Below are 24,699 nucleotides of genomic sequence, written 5' to 3'. Positions count from 1 at the left end.
TCCTCTAGGTTTCTTGCCATGCTTCGGACACAAGCTTCAGATGAAGAAGAGGATGATGTGTTCTCCCGGCATCTATTTATACTATAGTCGCACCGGTAGTGACGTCATGGCTGTCGCCGGCCAACGTGTTGTTGGTTTTTTTTCAATGTATGCTTCAGACACACGTCACGACGAGGCACTCCCCATAGCGACCCCTAGAGGACGCAGTGTCTCGTTCCCTACTCGGGGAACCATGGTTACATACGTAACCTGAGACGTTTTCCAGCCAAAAAATTTAATTACTTCTTTCATTTCTGCAGCTACAGCATTGATTTGTAGAGTGGAAGAAGTCATTAAATTTCATACTTGGTCAGTTATAGAAAGAATTGACTCTTGATGATCAAGTTTGTATCGTTTTATGAACTCCATATCATCATATAACTGCAATACGTCATATCTTTGTAGGAAAGTGTGTGTCCCTTTCTCTTTGCTGCCATATTGTTACTCCTAACTTGGTTAGGAGACCTCTCCAGCTCTCTTAAATAATTTAGGAGCTGAGACCTAGTCTTAACACTTAGGAAACCTTTATGAATCACACTTATTCTTAAGTCTAGGAATAAGAGTAAAATTACGTCATTCTTAGAATTTTGACACACTTAAGTCTAAAATTTTACTCTGAGCAGCTTTATACATACGGGCCCAGATGGTGGATCAGCACTTCGAGATGACCTGTACAGCCCTGAATGTCAGCGGAGACCATGTCAACTAGATGAGCCCTAAAGACAGATCCCCTGTGAAGACTGCGTCAACTAGACGGCAATCAGGACAAGACCACGGGAACCAGACAAGTCCTCTGCACAATCTGATCTGTGTTGCAGCCTGGAATTAAACCACACAATGCTGGTTTTGTCTGGCCAGAGGAGAAATGGCCCCCCGACTTGGTTTCTCCCAAGGTTTTTTTCTCTATTTCTGTCACCGATGGAGTTTTGGTTCCTTGCCACTGTCAACTTTGGCTTGCTTAGTTGGAGTTGCTTAATTTAAGGCAATATTGTCCGCTTGATTGCACAGACACTATTGGAAGAGAGTTGAAATGGATGATGACATCAATGAATGATCAATGAACTGAATTTAACAGAAAATTTGACTGTTATTGTCCTCTTGCATTATTGAAAAACTATTTTCCGGTTTGACACTGTAAAGCTGCTTTGACAAAATATGTATTGTATAAAGCGCTAAATAAATAAATGTAATGTCCTAACCCGCCGAGCACAACAATGTTTGAGTTTGGTCAGATAAATGTCAAGCCTCTATCCTAAATAAGTGAATCCAGCAGTAGAATCCACACACCCATAGTGGTACAGTATGTTGATAGGGTGTTACAATGCAGTGATTATTTGGTGAAACCTTTTGGCATTTAAGAAGTTGGCAAACTCTGCTGAAAAAATTTAATCTACTGTCAGTAGTTACCAGAGGTGGGTAGAGTATCCAAAAACTGTATTAAGTACAAGTACTTATAGAAATATTTACTCAAGTAAAAGTAAAAATCCTAATAGTTTCTTGAGTAAGAGTAAAAAAGTATCCAATCAAAAAATTACTCAAGTAGCGATTTACTAGTTACTCTAATATTCCACACAGAAGGTAAATCCACAAGAGGAAGGCTTAGCACATGTGAAAACAGACGAGATCCAACAAACACAACTGAACAGAAAGGAACTTAAATACACAGGCAAATTAAGATAATAAACAGTCCCTCCTGTTTTTTCTGATTTTTGCAGCCTAAAATTACTGATTTTGCTGCGGCTTTTCTCAAAATTTGCGGTGATATTTGCAGCATTTTTTATTGTTTTGCAGTGAAAATATACCACAGACAACATTCTTCTAACATTATGAATTTTCTGACTGCGTGAACCAATGTAGGTGTAACGGGGCGACAGGGACGAGAGGATAGAGAATTCCAAGACAGGCAGAAGATCAGTAAACAGGCAACAGGGCAACACGATGTGACTAGACTTAGACTGGAAACTAGGACTGGGAACTTGCTCCGTAGAGTAGCTATCACTAGGTGAGCGATAAACGCAATACAATACTTGGCGATCAGAACGAGGAAGTCCCAGGCTTATAAAGCATGTCAGATTGGTTGCAGCTGTGTGTGTGTAATTGGTGCAATGGATGATGGGAACTGCAGTCCAGAGTGATATGCAACAGTCTGTGTAGTGTGAGAGTCAATGTAACTAAAGAGTGACCTCTGGTGGCAAGCGGATGGAAGTCCATGGGCAGGATTTGTGACAGTAGGTCTCCAGACTAACATTTGAGGACACCAGCACCAGTGTCATTAAGTTCTACAGAAGGTGGCACCAACACCTGACATTAAAGCACTCACCTTAATCGCACATGTACATCTCGGAGATGTCTATTTGATATCTGCATTTACATATGCAAGATGTATTTTATAGAGTGTTTGCTCATCTGCAATATGTCTCTAAGATGTTTCCTGTCAGATGTCAAATAGACATTTTTTAGAATGCATGTAAAACTGCTTCTGAGATGTTTATCAGATTACACAGCAGATGTTTCACAGATCTTTAGCAGACGTCTTACAGATGTACTTGTGCTGTCTGGGTAGTTGAGATGCAGATAAAATTAACTTTTATTACTGTCATTCATAATGTCTAAATATAATTTAATAAATACAAAAAATATATATTAGGGAGTGGAAATGGCTAATAAGCCTATAAGTACTTCTCTGCAGCCATCTACTAGTGATTTAATGTCTTTTTTATTTTTAAATAAGTGTTTGCCTTCTTACATCATGAAACTTTTAGTTTTCTAAATGGGGGCAATACTTAAATTTGGTTATACTTAAAGCTTTGAAGTGCTGGGAAAAGTTGTGTCAGGCATTTAAAAACGCTAAAAAACATTAGATCATTTCTGCCACAAGTTGTTCCTGTAGTTTTAAATCCATGGTGAATGGTGGTGATTTTTGTGTATTGAACAATGTTTTTCCTGGTTTCCACATCAGTGGCGTTTGTTCTGATATCTGTAGCTTTAACAGAATTCTGCGCTGAATTTGAATGCTTCTCACAAGATTTCACAGAGACGTTATTGACTCTGCGGCGAATTCGACTGCTTTCTTCACTGTATCTCCCAGCGCTGTGTATAACGGTGTCACATGATGGAGATTAGCCCGCGGCTCCGGCCCGAGCAGATAAGCCAGTAGCGTGGATTCGTTCCACTTTCAGTTCGTTTGTCCAATGTAGCTCTTGTAAATCGGTCACGATGAGAACGTAAGGCTGTTCATTCCATTTTTGGAACCTTTCTTTGACTGAATGCACGTTATGATGACGTCACGGGACGCATCTAAGCCCAAAATCTTTTACGAAAATGAGCAATTACGAAAATTTGCGAGCTCTTGCGAAAATTGCGGCGTTTGCTTGACTTTGCAATAAATTTCAGCGATCGCAGAATCGCAAAATCCTGGAGGGACTGAATAAACTAGACACAGGTGAACAGAATGAACTAATCAGACATGAGGGGAAAACTAGGTAAAAACAGAAAAACAAGAGGAAAGACAACAAACTAAAAGTCCATGATCGAGGATTTAGACCGGATCATAGTACTGAGACTGCTCTCATTAGAGTTACAAATGACCTGCTCTTATCATCTGATCGTGGTTGTATCTCTCTTTTAGTGCTACTGGATCTTAGCGCTGCGTTCGACACTATTGACCACAACATTCTTTTGAATAGACTAGAAAACTTTGTTGGCATTAATAGAAGTTCATTAGCATGGTTCAAATCGTACTTATCTGACTGCCATCAATTCGTAGCAGTGAATGAAGAGGTATCATATGGATTGCTAAATTCTGAAAAAACAGAGGTGTTAATTATAGAACCTAAAAACTCCACATAACTGCAGTCACCCGGATCCAGTACGTATCCAGTCCAGATGGTGGATCAGTACCTAGAGAGAACCTGTACAGCCCTGAATGTCAGCGAAGATCAGGACAACTACAGTAGATGAGCCCCAGAGACAAATCTGTAGTGAAAACCTTGTCTCCTAGACGGCCACCGGGACAATACCACAGGAACCAGTTAAGTCCTCTGCACAATGTGACTTTGCTGCAGCCTGGAATTGAACTGCTGGTTTCGTCTGGCCAGAGGAGAACTGGCCCCCCGACTGAGCCTGGTTTCTCCCAAGGTTTTTTTCTCCATTCTGTCACCGATGGAGTTTTGGTTCCTTGCCGTTGTCACCTCTGGCTTGCTTAGTTGGGGACACTTCATTTCTAGCGATAACGTCGACTTGATTGCACAGATACTATTTAAACTGAACTGAGCTGGATGATCATCACTGAATTCAATGATGAACTGCCTTTAACTGAAAATTGTTGAGTGTTTACTATTGTCATTTTGAATTATTGACACACTATTTTCCTAATTAATGCTGTACAGTTGCTTTGACACAATCTGTATTGTTAAAAGCGCTATATAAATAAAGGTGACTTGACTTGACTTGATCGTGACACATATAAGTGTCAGAAATGAACTTTTCTATTAAAGGAAAATATTTGCCCTTGATTTCCAGGGGCATTTTTTACTTAAGGGCAACTACCTTGTTAAATGTATCTGTGTTGTTGTTTTTTTTAATGTCATATTTAACCAGTTACTTCAATCAATCATATTACCATAGACTGTTAGCAATCTTTTTTTTTTTTCAACATCAATAAAAGCCATCTTTACATTGCAAAGGTGTAACAGAAGCTGCATGTGGCATGGCATTTATGTTAATTTACTCAGACTGTTTAATGCTGCTCATGTACATGTACAGTATTTTCGCAAAAATTGCATAATGTAAATAGCCTATAAATAAAAAAACAGGAACTCATTCAAGGATGAAGCTACAATATAATGGAAAATAAACATTATTAGTGATTATTGCTTTTGATATTGTAATAATTGTCATTAATGTCGATTAGGACTAATAGAAAGGGGAGAAAAGCATGAATGGTATATGCTTTGCTTTTTAAAGATTAGAAGATCAAGACTTCACATTGGTTATTTCAGTAGCATGAAAAACAAAATGGTTATTCAAACTGGGAATAGATTATATAAAGAAAGCAAGCAAAGAACACTGAAGTTGTTCGGCACTGCTCTGTCTGATGCTTTTTCGCAAAAACTCCTGTTATAATCACTGAAGCTGTCTACACTGTGCAGTCAATCTCTTTTCTGCAATTTGTTGTTTATGCTGATGAGAGAATTCATGAATGCAGTCAGTCAATGAGCGTGCACACTGAACAGCTCTGGAGTTCTGCGCAGTGACGAATCAAAATGCCTCTGATTGAATATTGCCGTCATAAGCTCAACAGAAATATGTGTGATTGGTTATAATGCTGAAAACTGCAAACCACAGTCAAAAAGAAATCTGATGCAACGTAATTAAGCAAATCTACTATAAATGAAATGAACCCACTGTCAATGAAATGAATCAACACTTTTCATTCATTTCTAATTGTACTTTAATCGTGACAGTTGTAAAATATCTAGCTTACCACTACTACAAAGTATTACTTACATGAAATAAAATTGAATGTATACCTGTGGTATCGTTCACAGACAGCACACGGTGTTCAACTAATAAGATCTTCATCGCTGGCAAACAGTAGAATTTGCACATTTGGTTTCAGATGACTGTAGATTCATGGCCAGTTAATCCAAAGCTCTTTATGTTCACGTGTTCTTAAAATTCAGTACGAATGAGAAACCGCTTCAGATGATTCAGTGCATGCAGGGAACTGAACAAATCATTCGAACTGATTCAAACCAAATTGTTTGATCAAGGCCTTGAACAGAATTGACTCAAAAGAGTAATTTGTGAATGGAGCATCACTCATGCACCTGAAAAAAGAGACAGTGCGCTTGGAATAAACTATGCGTTGCTTTAAAATTAAGTAATGAGAGGAACGTCCCCCAGTGTTACAGTTTTTTCATTGGAAATGTACTCGAGTTAAAGTAAAAGTACACACCTTTAAATCTACTCTTAAAAGTACAAATTTTCCAAACAATTACTCAAGTAAATATAACGGAGTAAATGTAATTCATTACTACCCACCACTGGCGGTCACACTCCAAGTGGCAAATAGCAGCCCAAGGAATTTTACTATGGTACCAGTTGTCACTGAGCCCATGGAAGTAACCGCAAACCATTTCAAATGCATCTCATTTATAACACCAAAGAGCCCTAGTGGTAACTTACCACAGATATTCAACTAAATATGATGATTTTGGAGGCTATTATTCATATATTTAAACAGAAAAGGAGAACCCCTGAGAGCTAAGTGAGAGAAAGATGTTAGAATTACTGCATGGCTTCGTCAGACAATGCAAGTTTCCCCCAACTAGACAGTTCATGTAACACATGGAAAAGAAGGTTCTTGCTTTTGCGTGAAACCCATGAACATGGGTGCAAAATTGTTTGTGTGGGGCCGAGCAGGGTTGGAGCATAACAACAGGTCCACCACCACATTGTCCTTACCAGGTGCAAACTGCAATCGAAAATTATACTGTTGCAGCCTGTCTGCCCATCGTTAGAGGCAAAGAGGACAATGGTCCATGCCTGTGGAGCACATCAATGAGGTTCGACAAGGTCATCCATGCTGGAGTGAAAGTAAGGCCATATAGGATAATACAGCATCATTTCTGTAGCAAATTAGCTCAAAAGGGAAATGTACTGTACATAAATAATTACAATTAATTATAATATAGCAGCTGCCAGTAGTAAAGGTTAAAGGGACATTATCCACAAGCAGGGACAGAATCAGAAACTCGTGTAATTTGTACACAAAGGTTTTATTAACTAAACACTAACACAAAACTAGTCTAACAAACATACACTCACACTCACACATGCAGTGGGGAAAATATTGATTTGACAGGACTAATCTGTGTTCCACATGGGCACATAACCAGTCTGCTTGCCAACAAGGGTTTCTGCACCAAGTACTAAGTCATGTTTTGCTTGGGGATCAAATACTTATTTCACTCATTGAAATGCAAATCAATTTCTAACCTTTATATAATGTGTTTTTTCTGGATTTTTTGGTCGGTATTCTGTCTCTATCCGTTAAAATAAACCTACCATAAAAATTACAGACCTTTAATTTCTTTGTAAGTGGGCAAACTTACAAAATCAGCAGGGGATCAAATAAATATTTTCCCCACTGTACATACAAAGGAGAGTTAAAGAGGATGAATGAAACCAGAGAATGCAGCTATGGAAAATGAGTCAGTTAACCACCTGAACAGACACCATCATCACCGTTTTACAACGGGGTCTACAGCTTATACTAAACCACTGTTTTGTTTAGTTAAATGTACGATACTTGCATTGCCTTAGCCGTTGAACGAGTGTCCAGATGCAGTCTCAGATGAAAGTCTTGAGGTTTGAAGGTTTAGTGGTGTTGGAATTGCGATCACGTTCTTCCAGGATTGAAGAGTGATGAACTCTAAAGATGTTACTCTGACTCAGTGTTGATTGGGAAAGTTCTCTCCCGGTTGAAAAGGTGCAACATGGCTTGCTGTAACTCTGATGTCCTGCGGGCGCGGGGGAGGCCCCGTGGTTCGTGGTTGGACTGGATGTCCGAGAGGCAAGGAGGTAAGAGCTCCAGAGAAGAGAGAAGAAGCGAGGTCACTGATTTGAGGCCTTAACTTCTATGGAGGTCACACCTCCAGGGGGTTGGTGAGCTTTCGGAGGGACCGTTTACGACTCTTTGTCTTCAAACATGGTATTTTGCATATGTAACTGGATTGGGTGTTGATGCAAAAACTATTAAAGATTCTTAGAACACTAATATGTTGCACGGGTATCTACATACAATATACACTCTCGTTGTGTGGCTGTGACACACCAAGCTGATGGTCAGTCATTGACCAACGTAAGGCTGGCACTGAGCATCCGTAGACTTGACGCCGTATTCTACAACGATAGCGATATTCAGACCCCTATCGGTGGCTTTTTGGCTGACCAAGCATGTTGTATCAGCAGCAGAGCGAGACAGTGAGCGAGATCACTCTGATTGGCTTACAGTAAGCCAATGCATAAGAAGAGAAAATGGAAGTGACAAATGAAAGCAAACAATACAGTCAAGAGGAAACTTATAAAGTTTATAAAGCTCTTCATCTTTTTTAAGCTATAATATTTTTATATTACAATTTATATTTTTGTCTGTGCGCACACGTAAACTTTCATCTAAGACTCTCCGGGCCTGCTATCAAAAACATGACTGCTAGTCTCCTTCAGCATTCTGTCTTCATCACTACATCAGCCTACAGTCCTACACCATGACAAGTATTCATATTGTTTTATGCACTTGTGGCGGTTGGATGTAGAATTTATTCTTTTGCAAGGTTATTCACTAGTGATGGTGAAACAAAGATTTGTGAAGCTGGTGCAGTGCTGCACTGTGAGATGGTTCGTTTCTTTTTGATACAAGCTTCGAAGCCTCGATGCTGAACGTCACATCACTACTAGGCTATTCACTCACAGTGTTTAAGACAAAGTGTGTGGTCATATTAAGTGAGCGCTTAATTTGTGTAGGAGGTTAATCTAGCGGACTAGCGCTGGATGATTAACCCACATTGAGCCTAGGTTGCACTTTGGCTTAGTGCGATTTTGAAATAATAAAGTTCTAATTATTTGTTTAGCGTATTATTGGTGAAGTACAGTACTGAGATCAGAACGTATTGATTGGTTTGCATAATGCTGCAATATCTTTGCAAGCTCAGTTGTCACCTTTAATGTGCATTTAATAGAAACACGACCCTAATATATTTTTCAAACTTTAATGACAAGCATTTACAACTTGTTTTCAACAAAAGAAAATATTTAATGATATGTTTTTTCTCAGACTCATTCAATAACATTCACTGTTTGAAACAACTTCCTTTTGTTATCTGATGTGGTTTCATATCATGAAACTTAATTATTATAGGCTTTATAATATTTTCCACTGATAAAGACGATGTCGTTTGCATTATACTTTTTCGTGAAAATATCTGATGCTAGTACACCGTTAAGCCATCTGTTGTCCTAATCGTATGTTTTGTCTTTATGTTCCTTCATTCATGTTGCCCTTTTCTGCGTGAGTGTCCTCGGGCAGTCACACTGCACTTTTCGTTCCACTGACTTCCATTCATACGCATGCAAATTCATAAGACCAGAAACGCAAGCTTGGTGAACTCTGACCTGCGCACTTTTTTTGGGCAAGTGTTTTCACGTAGAGGTTTTCAGGGGGCAGTGTGAAAAAATCTAGATTTAAATTCAAAGAAAATAGAGAGTCTATGCATGACATGACGTTTTATTCGGATCCAAAATGAGAAGATGTGATTGTGAACATTGTGGAGCGTTAAACACTCTTATGCAGTGTTTCATTCAAACTCTAATCCAGTGGGCACTCTTGCGCTGAAAGTCCAAAAAGAATTTATAGAAGTAATAACTTATGACGTGCCAGGAAATCCCTAATATGGACAAAAGTATCCAGCTATCGCTGTATCTAAGCTTAATAAAATTTTGATTTCCGTGCCCTGTGGATCATTAATGTCCTGGTCAGTTGCATGCCTTTTTGTGATGTACTGCTATACTGCTGTGCTACATTTATTCTTGTGCAAGGGTTTTTATTAAACAATGCTTTTGCATGCTGTGAGGGGCGGGGCCGAGAGCCGTGGGAACGGAGCGAGGCCGGTGGAGTACATGCAAAATGAGGCAAGAGTCTCGGTGTCTTAGTACACATTTTTTTATCTGACATAGACATTACATGTCTAAGAGTCTCTACTAATAAGTAGACGAGTTGAATTAGGTGTGCTTGATTATTGAGATATGCTGACTAAATAACTTGTCTGACATATTTGCAGATCTGTCATGGCAAAGCAGCAAGTCTGCCAAAAAAAGGGGGACAACTGAACCTTTAGATGTGGATCACAGAGGGACAAACCGGAGCGTGATTTCTACAAGGGAGGAACCCACTCCATCCCCCCAATAACATTTATCATAAGCTTAAAAAAGAGAGAAAGCCCAATAACCCATTTTGGCAGAATCCCTCCTAACTGGAAAAAATTTTCCTCTGACTACACAATCTCAGAATTAACAATGGCCTCCTAAGAGTTCATTTCCATCCTGGAGTCAACTGTTGCATAGTAGGAACATTAAATGGGCTAGACTCATGCTGTTGAAACAACTTATAGTAAAGCTTTTCCATAATATTTACATTTTCTTACTCCAAAATATTATAAATTGGGCAATTCTAACCCATTTCCTGCTCTGATATCTAATTATTAACAATCTTGACTTAGCCAAAGGTTTGTGTTCACTCTTGTTCCTCTGTTGTCACTTCAGGAAGTTTTTTTTCCCAGAACAGAGAAAATTACCAATGGTGATCCAGTTGTCACAATACACTAGAGAGGAGCGAGGAGACAAGGTATTAAACTCACGAAAGTGTTTTAATTCAAACATCCAAGGGAATACTCGGGGCAGATGGGAACACAGGAAACACAGGGTTTGACGTTCAACAGCGGACAGAGAACTTGGGACTGGGAACACTTTAAATACACAGCACAGGATGATGGGATGACAAGACACACCTGGGATCAATGGAAATTAAACATGGGAAACACCTGGGAAGAAATCAACAAGAGAAACACCTGGGGAGCAAGACACAGGCAAAACATGAAACAGAGTCTGACATAACGCCCCCCTCCGGAAGGCGTGTCCTCACGCCATATAACATCCAACGGGGAGGTGGGGTGGGCGCTCTGGAAGTCCTTCAGGACAGACACGGGACAGTGGGCCTCCAGAGCAGTACCCCTTCTGGGTGCCATGGCGGAGCAGGGGACACGGGAGGCCATGGCGGAGCAGGTAGTTTAGGAAGCCATGGCGGATCAGGAGCATCGGGAGGCCATGGCGGAGCAGGGGACTCGGGTGGCCATGGTGGAGCAGCCTCCAAGGCCGCGGCCCCAGCCCCTGCCTCGGCCTCTACGGCTGGAGCCTTACTACCCCCCCAAAAATATACTTGGGGAAATTTACGGGGCTGTACACGGGGCCTGAAGCCCTCCCTGGGCTTAACGGGGGATCAGGAGCCCTCCCTGGGCTATACTCGGGAACAGGAGGCCTTCTTGGGCTGAACGGAGAAACAGGAGCCCTTCTTGGGCTGAACGGGGAAACAGGAGCTCTCCCTGGGCTGAACGGGGAAACAGGAGCCCTCCCTGGGCTGAACGGGGAAACAGGAGCCCTCCCTGGGCTGAACGGGGAAACAGGAGCCGGGGATCAGGAGCCCTCCCTGGGCTTAACGGGGAATCTGGAGCCCTCCCTGGGCTATACGGGGAAACAGGAGCCCTCCCTTGTCTGAACGGGGAAACAGGAGCCCTCCCAGGGCTTAACAGGGAATCAGGAGCCCTCCCTGGGCTTAACGGGGAATCAGGAGCCCTTCCTGGGCTGAACTCAGAATCAGGAGCCCTCCGTGGGCTTGACTCAGGAGCCCTTCTTGGGCGATACTTGGGAACAGGAGCCCTTCCTGGGCTATACTCGGGAACAGGAGCCCTCCGTGGGCTTAACGGGGAATCAGGAGTCCTCCCTGGGCTATACGGGGAAACAGGAGCCCTCCCTGGGCGTAACTGGGGATCAGGGTAACGCTTATGTGGTGCTGGCACTGGAGGGTGCTCTGGAGGAGCAGGCACAGCAAAGCGCTTTCGAGGAGCTGGCACTGGAGCGAGCTCTGGGGCTGGAGCCGACACTGGAGCCTCATGCACGCATGGCGGGCTTGCCATATCGCCAGGCGGGCTTGCCACATTAACGTCCATTGGGCTTGCCATATGAACTGCCGGCTGACTTGGGTGAGCCGCGGACGGCGGCGGGCTGGATCTGGCTCGGGACAGGACACTCTCCAGACACCTTCCCTCCAACTTAGCCCAGTAGTGTCTGGGAGGTCCATGGGGCGATGGTAGTGGGCCCCAAGCCAGAACAGCTGATTAAGGATGGCGCCCTCTAAAGCCGTCACCGCGGCGAGCTTGCAGAACTCCCTGCCGTACTCGTAGAAGGGCGGAGCGATGGTAGTTGGCCCCGAGCCAGAACAGCTGATTGAGGACGGCGTCCCCTAACGCCGTCACCTCAGCGAGCTTGCAGAACTCCCCGGCGTACTCATAGAAGGGGAGATCGAGGCGAGCTAGGGTGGCGACGCGAGCGGCAATTTCCATCGCCGCGGGGGGAGGAAAAACCAGGAAAAAAAAAACTTTCAAAAACACGGAAATTAAACACGGGGAAGGGATGCCGCTTACTGTTTGGTCCGCTGTTCTGTCACAATACACTAGAGAGGAGCGAGGAACGAGGAGACAAGGTATTAAACTCGCGAAAGTCTTTTAATTCAAACATCCAAGGGAATACTCGTGGCAGACGGGAACACAGGAAACACAGGGTTTGACGTTCAACAGCGGACAGAGAACTTGGGACTGGGAACACTTTAAATACACAGCACAGGATGATGGGATGACAAGACACACCTGGGATCAATGGAAATTAAACATGGGAAACACCTGGGAAGAAATCAACAAGAGAAACACCTGGCGAGCAAGACACAGACAAAACATGGAACAGAGTCTGACACCAGTAAAGTACAATTAAACAAGCTACACCAAGAGTTTAGGTAAGCAAATAAACAGAGAGAGACAAGCATTGTAAATACAAGTGTAGTCCATGATCAGCTGGTGAAACATTCTGTTTTCACATGTAATTTAGGTGGGAAGAAAAAACAAACTTTAATGAGATCATTAAGATGGCAATTGCAACTTTTAATTAAACTCAGGACTCCGCTTTAGCCACTGAGTTACTGTCAAAGGCACAAAGTAAAAAGGAATGTATTTTCTGGTAGGAGACGATGAAGATGGTCTACATGTGGGTGAAATGAAACTCATTTTAACCCATTACAATTATGCTGTCTAATTCTTATTTTAAGGAAGCTGTAGTTTTGTGGAGCTGATTAATATGGATATTCATTGTCTGACAGAGAATAGTCTCAAAATTCAGACTACATTTGTATTAAATAAGAGGACCTTGTTGAATTTTATCCATTAAAAGTGTACAAGATCAATGGTCTTCCATTAATTATCGTGCATCACTCTATCCTAAATTTGTAGAGACAAGACAAGTATTAGGGAAGGACATATGCAATGATGTGCAAGCACATATGTTGCAATATGGTCTAACAAAGGACAAATTACAGTTTCTCCTAAACAAACCTGCTATTCATCAAGATCTCCTGAATTTGCTGTTTAAAGTGGGATGTCACAGAATTTGTTAACAAGTCAAGTCACCTTTATTTATATAGTGCGTTACAATACAGATTGTATCAAAGCAGCTTTGCAGTGTTAAACAGGAAAATAATGTTTCAATGATGCAAACAAGTGACTAAATGGGACTACAGAGGTTGTTGGGGGCATTCAAGTTCATCACGGTGAAAAGGAAAACTCATATACTATTATCATATACTACTATTATTATTAGTTGTGTTTATACTTTTGCCCTTGCAAACTATTCTATTCAACTATTCAAACTATTCTGGAAAACTACAATTTTCCAACTCGTAGATTATAAAAAAAGATTATAAGATTTGTCACAAGCTTATTGGTGGCAAACTTCTGATTGTATTTAGGCTTCAAAAATCATAAAAATTGTATTAATTTGTGAAAAATATATTGATGAACAAAATGTGTAACAATCACAAAACTTTTGTTGGTCACAGAGCTTATTTTCTGCAAAACAAAAAGCCAATGGAAAAATCCTATTGGCTTTTTGTTATGGAAACCAGGGTAATGCTAACTTCAGGGTTGGCCTACAAAATCACTGAATCAATGAAGCACTCCTAGTAGATGTGCTTTCCTTGGTCCAATTCATGAGTTGAGGGCCTATCCATATAAACCTTCCTCACCCATCTGATGAAGTGGAATGCACTTCCCAAATAGCTGCAAAATTATCTTACTTTAGCCCGATTCACAACAGTAAGCTTGTAATAATGTTTTCTAATTTGAGTGGTTTGTGTTGTTCGTCTTTGCATCATTATGTCACGTCTGTATACATAAAGAAGGAGTCCCGGCTAGTAGGCTATATCGCATGTGTGAATGCTGCAGGTGGTGAATAATTTGTAGCCTCTTCTTACAGCAGCTGGAATAATTTAAAAGGTGCATGATGGTAATGAAACACATGTAAGTGACTGAAATTAGATTATAGTCTAGTTTTAAATGTGCATCTGATTACAGATACATGGGATTACACTGTACTTACAAAAGATTTGTATTTCAAAGAGAATAAGTTCTAAGGAACATTAAATTGCATTTCGAGGTTAAAAGAACGATTTTTTTCGATGACATTCGAATGTTATGACAATTAGAGATTAGACTGTACAGAAATAGGAATCTACAGATAACGCTAATACACACTAAATACACATAGTCACGCAATATTGATGTTGTTAACATTAACAATTTGAGAACAAAGTATGATTATAATAATTTGCACGGTTTGACGTGTTCTGAGCTAAATTTGCGATCATTAGATTTAATCACTATTGGTAGCGCGATTTATTGTAAAACTTTTTTTTTTTCAGTTGGTCACAACAAAACTGGCAGAGATGTTACTTACTTGTTCAGATGACATTTTTGGTGAAACTTCTTATTTTGAAAATACTTACAAGATGTAATATCTGCAATTCCGAAGTACAGTGAATATCCACACTGGTGCGTACACTGACAGCCATTAGATTCATTAGATTCACCCATTAGATTCATCCGCACTGAGGAGCCGTGCCGATGCACAATCCATGTAAAGAAGATAATTCTGCAGCTTTAAATGAATCAAAATAACCAAGTTGATTGATACAGAAATCCTGACCAGCATCATTCATTGCTGATTTGAAAAATGACTGGCCATAGCTATTAACACCCACAAAACTGTACAACCACTTTAAATTACTTGTAAACATATGCAGCTGTATTCTACCAGCTGTCATTATTCACCAACGAGTTATTTATGTTCTAACACATTATTGTGGGGTGCTTTTACTCATTTCCTATGCAAAGATGATAGCCAATCATGACAGCTGGCATCACACTTAAGACTTAAATGAGATGATCAAAGGTTTCAATCAAAGAAGAAGAATAAGAAGAAATAAGAAATATATATTATTGTAAGGGTATTCTAGATAGCACTTTTATTTAAGCATTTATAAAGAACTTTCATCCTACCTGGAAATAGACTATAATATAAAATTGTAAGAGCTATAGAAAATTTTGTGATCCAGTCTCAGGTTATGCATGTAACCATGGTTCCCTGAGAAGGGGAATGAGATGCTGTGTCCCCCAGAGGGCGCTATGGGGAATGCCTCTGGCATGACCCGTGTCTGAAGCATGATTTTAAACACGACAATGAACTTGACATTGGCAAGCGGCAGCCTATGACGTCACAACTGGTGCAGCCGAGAGTATAAAAGTTGACCCCCTAGGGCAGGATTCCTCAAATCTTGCCCTGGAGGGCCAATGCGCTGCAGAGTTTAGCTCCAGCCCTAATCAAAGTCACCTACCTGTGATTTTCTAATGATCCCGAAGACATTGATTAGCATGCTCAGGTGTGTTTGATTAGGGTTAGAGCTAAACTCGTGATCTCGTTGGCCAGATTTGAGGATCCCTACCTTAGGGTCAACAGAGTACTATGGTTATGTATTAAACATATGGTTATGTGTTTCACACCACTTTCATACTGCTATGCAGGAAGTATGGCAACTCCTCCTTGAAGAACTGCGTCAGTAAGTTTTCTATCATGAACTGTACGTTTTAGGTACAACATTTCAATGCGTTTGAAATATAGACTTTGTCTATGCCATTCCAAAACTTTAAATGTATTGTTTTTTAACCATTTTGCAGTACCCCTGCTTCTATGTTTTGCATCAAAACATGACCCAACTGTGCTTTCAGTAATGGCAAAGTGGTTCCTGATGTAGCAAAACATCACCAAACTATACACTACAGTTTTTGACTGTTGTGTGAGGTTCCTCTCTAGCAATACAGTGTTTGGTTTTCATCAAACATAACCAGGCCAATGTCAAACAAACAGCGGCACTTTTCATTAATTTGTTCACATTGTTCCAGAATTCTTGAGGATCATCCAGTTGCTAATTAGCAAACATGAGACAAGCTTTCATGTTTTTCTTGGTGAGTAATGGTTTCCACCATGAATCCCATTTTAGCCAAGTGTATTTCTGATGGTAGGGTCATGTATACTGACCTTTGCCAAGGCAAGAAAGGCCTGCTCTTTGAATGTTGCTCTAGGGTTCTAGAAAGTTCCTGGATAATTCTGCATCAAACGATTGTGTCCGTTTAACCATCAAAGCTACACCACCACACACAAATAAATGTGTACAAACTGGAAAAACTGGGGACAAAGATGTTTTCACAGCACTGCAGGCACAAGAAACAACAGCTCACATGCAGGCATGGCTTTTTAGGCTCTCTGACCCATGAAGAGAAACAAATAACAGATTGTATAGAAGCCATACAAAAGGTTATAGCTTAATGTGGGGAATAGGAAAATTATTTAGGTGTTGTAAGTGTTTAACTGTGTGAATGTGCATATGGTTGTGAATACTGCAAATACTGCACAGTTGTATTTGTTGTAACAAATTAGCTGTCAAATCCACCATGCAAATGACCATTCTATTATGGTCTCCAAAAAGATGGGGAAAAAATGTGTAGGAGAAAAACAAAGATGGAAAGAAACTCACAACCATTATTTCCCAAAGTTTAAATGTCAGCATCATTAATGTTAACCTACACTACAGTCAAAAAAGAAAAAGAAAAAAAACTTCAGTGTTCACAATCATCCATACAGCCATTAAAAACATTGTTGTAAAGTTCATATACAGCACTGCTAATGTTAGTAATTGTAGTATGCTGTTATTAAGGCTGCCATTTACTAAAATTCAGTATCAAATTTCACTTCTGCTAAATCTAAATAATAATCATTAATTCATTAATTGAATTAAAGATATCAAAATTCGGACTTGCAATATGTCTGTTAAACTTCTGCTGAACCGTGACTCCAAAGATTACAATTTAATCAATATCATAGTAAATGATAAAAATCAGTAACACAGTAAATCATTTAAATTTTTTGTTAATTAATACTTGACTAGTATTAGATATAATGTAACTAAACGATATTTGGCATATAGACATATTTATGTATGTGCCTACCAATAAATGTGCCTGCCAAAAGGATGGGCTCACCCAGATGTTTTTGCTTTCATTCAAGATTTTCTCTATCTAGACATCACAGTTCTTTCTTTCTTTCTTTCTTTCTTTCCATTTGTCTTGCTTTCGTATTATTATTTTTTTAATAACATATAACACGACATAACAATACCTGGCAACCACCTACATCATGATGAACTGTTTTGCACATGATGAATTGTTTTTGCAAACAGACCACTGTCATATGGAAATGTACAATATTAAATATTGCAAAAATAAAAAAAAGATTCATTAAGTGCACAGAAAACACAAAAGTGCTTTACTGATTTTGACCCTTACCTGTTTTGTTTTTAAAACAGATGTTAATTACAGATGTACATTGTACCAAATTATTAATTTAAATGTAAGTATATAGTAGTTAAGGCCACCTAATATAAAGTGGGACCAAAAAGTGAAAAATAGCCTACCTTGCATTGTGCAATATTCAATCCCAAAATGCATTTTACAAATGTAATATCATGTTCCTGTGCGCTAACAAGGCAGCATGAAGGCATGATCACTGAGAAACAGCTTTACTGAACCTCCTGAAAACACACGCACCCACAATGAGCTCCATTCAAATAAACAAGCATCAGGCATCAGTTCTTACACCAACGTGTATTCTGTTGGAAAGAGACATACATCTAGACTAAAGGCAAATTATGCCGTATTCTAGATTTATCTATTTTCCACAAAAACCTTAAAAAAAAAAAAAAAAACTCACCGCAAAGCAGCTGCATCCAAGCGCAGCTTTTGTAAACGGTGGCGGTGTTGCAGAAGAAGAAGAGCGCCATACAGGCGATGCAGCTCAAAATGAGCACCATGGACAGCAGCACGAAGAAAGAGGCCGCCTTAAACGCGCCGGACGGGATGGAACTGAAGTCGGAAAATGTTCCCTGGCAAATCAGTTCCCGGTTCGAGTTACCGTCGCCCACGCAGTAATGGAACAACCCGAAGTAACCGGCATGTGGTGTACTCACGCTGTCCCCGATCCAGTAAGGCTGGATGAAGACTACCACGTTGATGATGGCGAAGCAGATGGTGAAGATGGCCCACAGGACACCGATGGTTCGGGAGTTACGCATATAGGTGTCATGGTAAATCTTTGAGGCTTCTTGCGAAGGTAGCATTTTTTTTCTCGCTTGCTCCCAAACGTCTACTCTCCTGTGATTGGTTTCAGCTATTTCCGGCGTCTCTATCTACCCCACCGGTACCCTCAGAAATGCGCTTCTGCCGCGAGTCCACCGACTGGAGATAAATAAAGATTTGATCCGATTTTAAGGAGTAAAGAGGTGTCCGTCCTTGATTTGATTTGCCAGATAGAATGAGTCTTTTTGTCACACCAGAATTGTTCATGGATGAATTAAATAATTGATGGGAGGTTTATTATGATAATTTAATTCGGTTTGAAAAAAAAAATCCCGTTCTGTTCCTTTCCACCTCTGGTCTAGAAAACAGGTGAGATTACTGAGATTACATTGCAAAACAAGTGTCTATGGCAAAATCGACAATACGCATTATTGCTGCTCTTTGTGTCTGGGTATAAATAGTATATCCGGTGCACCTCTCATCGGCTGTAATGCTGTCAAGATCTCAAGGATCTTCCGCAGACGAGCGAGAACAGATTTAACGAAATCTGGAACATCAGCGAGAGGCGTCGCACATTGTCGTAATGAAAACCTGTATGTGTCCGTCGAAAAAAACATCTGAATTTCATTCAGAAGGGCACTCCGTTTCGCAGTTTAGGTTTTTGGTCTTTCTTTTTCCAAGCCACCGCGTCTCCGTTGTCCTGTTAGGCTGTTTCTTCTTTGCGCGAACACGCTTATGGTGATGTTCAGAGCTGCCGGTGAATGCGCATACACGATTTGGGATATTGGAAATTTCAGTAAGTACACGCCCCTTTAACATGCGTCTATACAAAGTAGTAACTGTAATTATTTCCATGCGCGTTATACGTTTACAATTGTATAGCTCTTTTTATTTTAGTGTAACCTACCCTAGCAGACAGGAACTGATGTTATCAATGATAAGTAGCGAAAACCAAAAATATGACTTAGACCTTTTTGTATATTCATAACTGCATTCTGTGCTTTTAATCTTACCAATTTATTGTCTCTATAGTATAACAACATATTACAAATGTATTGCTTAAGGAAATGTTGTTTTGTCATTTCAGCACACCATATTTTTTCAGATAGAATAAATTCAAACAAAAATGCCTGTAGATTGTAACATACATTTCATTACACCAAATACACAAAATAATGTTCTTTTTAGCAGCATCATATGACCCCTTTAAAGTAAACTGTGTCATTAAATTGCTATTTTCAATGTCACAGATTCAGTTACTAAAAAACAAAATTGTTTCACATGCTGTCATTTGGCATTTAGATATAAGAATCTGTATGGGGTGGGGGTCTCTTATATGTAGTCCTAATTATTTTTTCTCTTATTGTCTGCTGACACCATTTGATTTGGTGTGCAGACTCTAGTTTATTCTTGATCATATTTTTTAAAGGGGTCATATGATGCTGCTAAAAAGAACATTATTTTGTGTATTTGGTGTAACAGAATATGTTGACATGCTTTAATGTTCAAAAAACACATTATTTTTCAAATACTGTACATTATTGTTTCTCCTCTATGCCCCGCCTCTCTCAAACGCTTCGTTTTCTACAAAGTCCCTCCTTCCGACAAGCGCAGTCTGCTCTGATTGGCCAGCTGACCCAGTGCATTGTGACTGGCCGAACACCGCAAGCACTCGTCGGAAATGTAACGCCCCTTACCATAATCGCGAGCTTCATCTTTCAAAATAAATGTAAAGACAGTAAATAATGTCATTAGTTTTACCATCAGTTCAAGCCCGAAAGGGGAACAGAGTCGCGTGACAGACACAGTGATGAAGCTGGTATGTGTTTGCAGTACACAAGCCACGGTTAAGACAACTGCCTCCACTGTGATGTGACCCTGTCTCTCTCTCTCTCTCTCTCTCACACACACACACTCTCGCTCTCTCTCTCTCTTTCTCTCTCTCACACACACACACGCGCACACACACACACACACGATGCGCAAAACTCCGCATTTGAACAGTCAATAGCAAATACTTAAACTAATAACAAAACAGTCGCTGATTCAGAAGCGCCAGATTGTCATAGCAAAGTCAGAATTACCTCCTCTCCTAGGTTCACGAAACGGTCGTCCATAAAATGCATTGCTGTTCTGTTGTAAGTAATCTTAAAGATTCCTAAATGCATCTACTTCCGGAAGGCCAAATAAAGTGCTTTTGCTTTAGCCTAGAAACACACAGCGTCTCCCTGACATGCTGCTTCAACACTAACTGCGGTTACTGAAACCACGCCTTCTTTCTTTGCGTGCACATTTGGGCGCATTATGCAAATATTTCCACATAGTGAGGTAGATATGTGGGGGCGTGTTAGAACGAGCCGTTTTAGGGAGGCGTGGCAGAGTCTTAACTTTGATAAAGAATATCTCTTTGGTTTTGAGACTTTAGTCTTTGCAACTTCAGGGATCTAATCTATGCACAATCAGCTTGTAACACTCCAAAGAGAAAGGAAAACTTGAAATCGCATCATATGACCCCTTTAAACAACACACCCAAGAAAATGTCTTTAAGTCAATAGACTGATATTCTATTCAAGCTTTTTCAATTACTGATATTTTTATGTCCCTTTTTTATACTTTTGCCTTTAACTTGACAGGACAGCGTGAGGAGAGACAGGAAGCGATAGGGACAGGATTGAGAAAGGACTGTCAATCTGTCTTTCTCAAAACAGCTGCTGCCTGATAATTACTCCTAGGGGTTCACAGAGATGGGAACAAAAACAATCAAAAAGTATACAAAAAATTTCAAATAGCCTACAAAATACTGGTGTAAGAAATTTGTTTAAAATTAGGGCTGTCAAAATTCCCAGCAAGCAATTTTGTGTTTAAAAGATGTCTAATAGCCACCCAAACACAGCCCTGACGTCTAGGCTAAAACAAAGCAAATTTTGGGCTGTCAGTGAAAATTTAATAGACATCTAACCATAGCCCAGGAACAGACTAGTCATCAATTAGACCGCTTTTTAACGACTACATATATACGTCTAATAGACAGTGAATATGGGTCTAGACTAAAACAAGGCTGAACTTGGGCTGTCAGTGAAAATTTAATAGACGTCTAACCATAGCCCAAGAATAGACTAGTCATCTAATAGACAGCTAATGAATGACTACATATATATATATATATATATATATATATACACACGTAATAGACAACAAAATAATGGCTAAAGGATTTTTTTTACTCCAATTTAAGAGGTTCTCATAAATGACAATCCATCCAAACAAATTAAATATAAAGCTTTTATTAAGAAATAGAATGTTTTTAACAACTTGGACAACTTAAGATAATACAAGATGATAAAAACCTAAGATAATAAAAACAAAGAATGACAGAATAAAATATTTTTTTTTAAAAATGTAAGATATTTCAAAATAAATTTAATACAAATCAAGATCATGTTATCACACTTAACATTAAAACATTATGGATAAATGACAAAGTAAAATAAAAAAGGATAACCCTTTTGATAGTTTACTTATTTAACAAACAAACAGTGAACAGTGAACTTTAAGGAAATTATTAATTGTTGGTTTTATTTCTTGTTTAAAATGCTTCCCAATTGCATTCCTTAAGTCCAACTCTGTCGCTGCCGGGAAGTTGGTAATCACTGCACCTGCCAAATAAGAAAAAAAATTGGCATGAGAAAAGCATTTTTGACATCATAATGTTTTACTTTACTTACACTAATTGTGACAAGGAGTCATTCTCTTTTGCCTGGATGCACACTACGGCTTGGCAATATAGAGTTTTTAAAGATTTTTAAGATTAGAGTTAAACTGAGTCAGAACAAATTCATCTTGATAATTTCAGATAACACTTAAAGCATGGTCAGGTCAAAGTGTTGGAGTAATTTTTGGTCCCAAATTTTTTATCAATTTTACTGGTAGTCCACTTGTATGAAGAATTTTTGGATATAATATGTCACAGCTTCATTTATTTTGCTATCCTCAATTACATATTTTTTCCCCCAAAGCAATATAGATTGATACTATATCATTTATATCAATATAGCCTGATGTCACATTAAACTGTAGTCTGCAGTCTGCACTGCAGTCTTTTCAAATGCCTCCTTCTGCAGCGGACCACCCTTCGTATTGAATTTCAACATGATGGAATTTTTTAAAGATTACCTCATGTCTCATTCACCGGTGAGAAAATATCACAGTATAAAGCGCATAATATTACAATTAACATGTCTGTGTGAAAAGGGTGCACAGAGGTATGCAAATACATATGTTGACAGGCAGGTAGGGGAACTTATCGTAATCATCTTACTGAGGAATATGATTGGACAAACATTTTATGGTCCTGCGCCTTCCACAGACGATACAAATACATATAAATTCATTTAGACCATTTAACTTAGTGATTGCCATCGGGATGTGAAGAGACTTTCAACCAGCATCACAAAAAATATTTTTGAACCAAAAGCAAACGTGGTTTACTCTACACTGTTACCCACTAAAATGTCACAGTTCCTACACACGATAACAAATAATGTAGATAAATAATGAACACGTCTCAAAACGAAAACACAGATACTTACAAGACAAAAATATAAATGTCCTTTAACTTTTGCTGTTTACCTGTTTACCATCTCGTGTAAAAAATTAAAAAGTGGCGGAAATGTTAATTTCAAAATCTGGATCTGATCTCTTCTAACTTTCAAGTCTCGCGTTGCCAGTTGTCATATCTCAGTAGGACTAGCGGTTGAGAACTGTAATTGCATTTTTTTATTTAACTTAAAATGAAAGAGTCAAATAATATCTTAGAATCTGAAGTATTGATGCACAAACAAACTGTATGAGCACACTGATGCACAGATCATAAATTGTATTTATTCACAGAGACATTTCAGTACATTCACCTTGTTTCCACACACATTCAGGATAATGTTTTGATTTGTCATGTGTATGTTGCTGTGTTTAGTCATTCTGAATGGATTCGTGTACTGTATGTATAAGCAATCAGCTCAAGGCGGTTGGTTTAGGGGGAGATGGCATCTCCATGTGGTCCTGTTCGGTATCGCAACTTGACTTGTCTACTGTAGGCCCTCGAGGTCCACTTTCCTGCAGAGTTTAGCTCCAGCCCTAATTAAACACAGCTGAACAAGCTAAGCAAGATCTTCAGGAGTACTAGAAAGTTACTGGCTGGTGAGTTTGATCAAGGTTGAAGCTAAACTCTGCTTTTCAAAAAAAGTTGAGAACCCCTGCTATACATGAGTTCTGAAAAGTTTTTTCAGTTTATTTATTTTTAATGTGTGCTTTGGTGTGCATAAATGTATCATTATGGACTCCTTATATCATTTGGTTCCTTGGTGTCCTTTTGGGGTCTCCAAGTGTCCTTTTTTGAAAAGACAACTAACTTTATCTTGAAATAAGCTTGCAGAAAATACAGTTTTGTGAGAATCACTCTTCAGTCTTTTGGTTTACTTTGCTGGATTTGCAAATGATGACAAAATGAACATGTTAAACAAGATAAATGGTATAGGCTTAATTTCATGATAAGTGTGCGATTAATTATGATTAATCACACAAAAAGGGTGTGATTCATCTGTTTAAAAATTTTAATCTATTGACAGCCCTATTAAAAAAAACAAGTAATTTATCATTTGAAAATACAAAAATACATAAAAAAATTCTCTAACAATTTTAGGTATTTAGCAGATGCCTTTTTCTGGAGCTATAAGTGTAACATAGTAAATTATTTTGCTAGATTTTTACAAAAAAAACATTTGAAGATGTGAAGAGAAAATGAACATTGTCATTACAGTAGCCCAAAATACTTAGTATAAGAGAAAAAGAACTGCTTTCCCCTCCTTAAACAACATATTCTCCTTCATGTACACACTACAATCCTTTCAACACAGTTGCAGTGCAGTTGTGTTTATCACAACAAATTTCTCCAAAACACAGTCTTCACTGTATGAATTATAATTTTATTTTATTTACAATTCTTATTAAAGCTAAAAAAGTTATTCAGTATTCAGTCAACAGCAGTGAGTAATTTTCTCTTTACTGACAATGAAAAAATTTCTGTCACTTTAAAGGGATTAAAGTTTACCCGAAAATAAAAATTCTGTTATAATTTACTCATTACCCTCATGTTGTTCCAAACCCATAAAAACAAACAAAAAAACTAATTTGGTAATAACTTTATAATAACTTTCATTTATAAATCATTAACAAACATCATATAATGCTTAACAGATGTTTAATTAATATATATTCACATAGCTAGAAATATGAGATAATATTCTTGTTAATGTTTACT

General features: G+C 39.1%; 1 protein-coding gene and 1 long non-coding RNA gene across 2 annotated transcripts in view; both read right to left on the bottom strand.

Moving 5' to 3' along the window:
• Window positions 1–18,430, bottom strand: part of LOC107710167 (lipoma HMGIC fusion partner-like 3 protein) — a 53,328-nt gene extending 34,898 nt beyond the window's left edge. Inside the window, exon 1 of the mRNA XM_016514906.1 lies at window positions 18,019–18,430. Within this exon, the coding sequence (XP_016370392.1) occupies window positions 18,019–18,424 (406 nt within the window). The 5' untranslated portion in view covers window positions 18,425–18,430. The remainder of the gene's footprint in view (window positions 1–18,018) is intronic.
• A 3,204-nt stretch (window positions 18,431–21,634) lies between these two features.
• LOC107710168 (uncharacterized) lies at window positions 21,635–24,459 on the bottom strand. Its single transcript, XR_001636565.1, has 3 exons — window positions 24,449–24,459; window positions 24,056–24,066; window positions 21,635–21,730 (listed from the first exon to the last, which is right to left on the bottom strand). It is a non-coding gene; the product is annotated as an uncharacterized LOC107710168 (long non-coding RNA).
• Between the last annotated feature and the right edge of the window lie 240 nt (window positions 24,460–24,699).

This window comes from Sinocyclocheilus rhinocerous, unplaced genomic scaffold, assembly GCF_001515625.1.
Source record: "Sinocyclocheilus rhinocerous isolate Xijiao unplaced genomic scaffold, SAMN03320098_v1.1 scaffold447, whole genome shotgun sequence".
Lineage (NCBI taxonomy): Eukaryota > Metazoa > Chordata > Actinopteri > Cypriniformes > Cyprinidae > Sinocyclocheilus > Sinocyclocheilus rhinocerous.
Note: the sequence above shows the minus strand (reverse complement) of the source record. Positions and strands in the feature narration are given on the sequence as shown.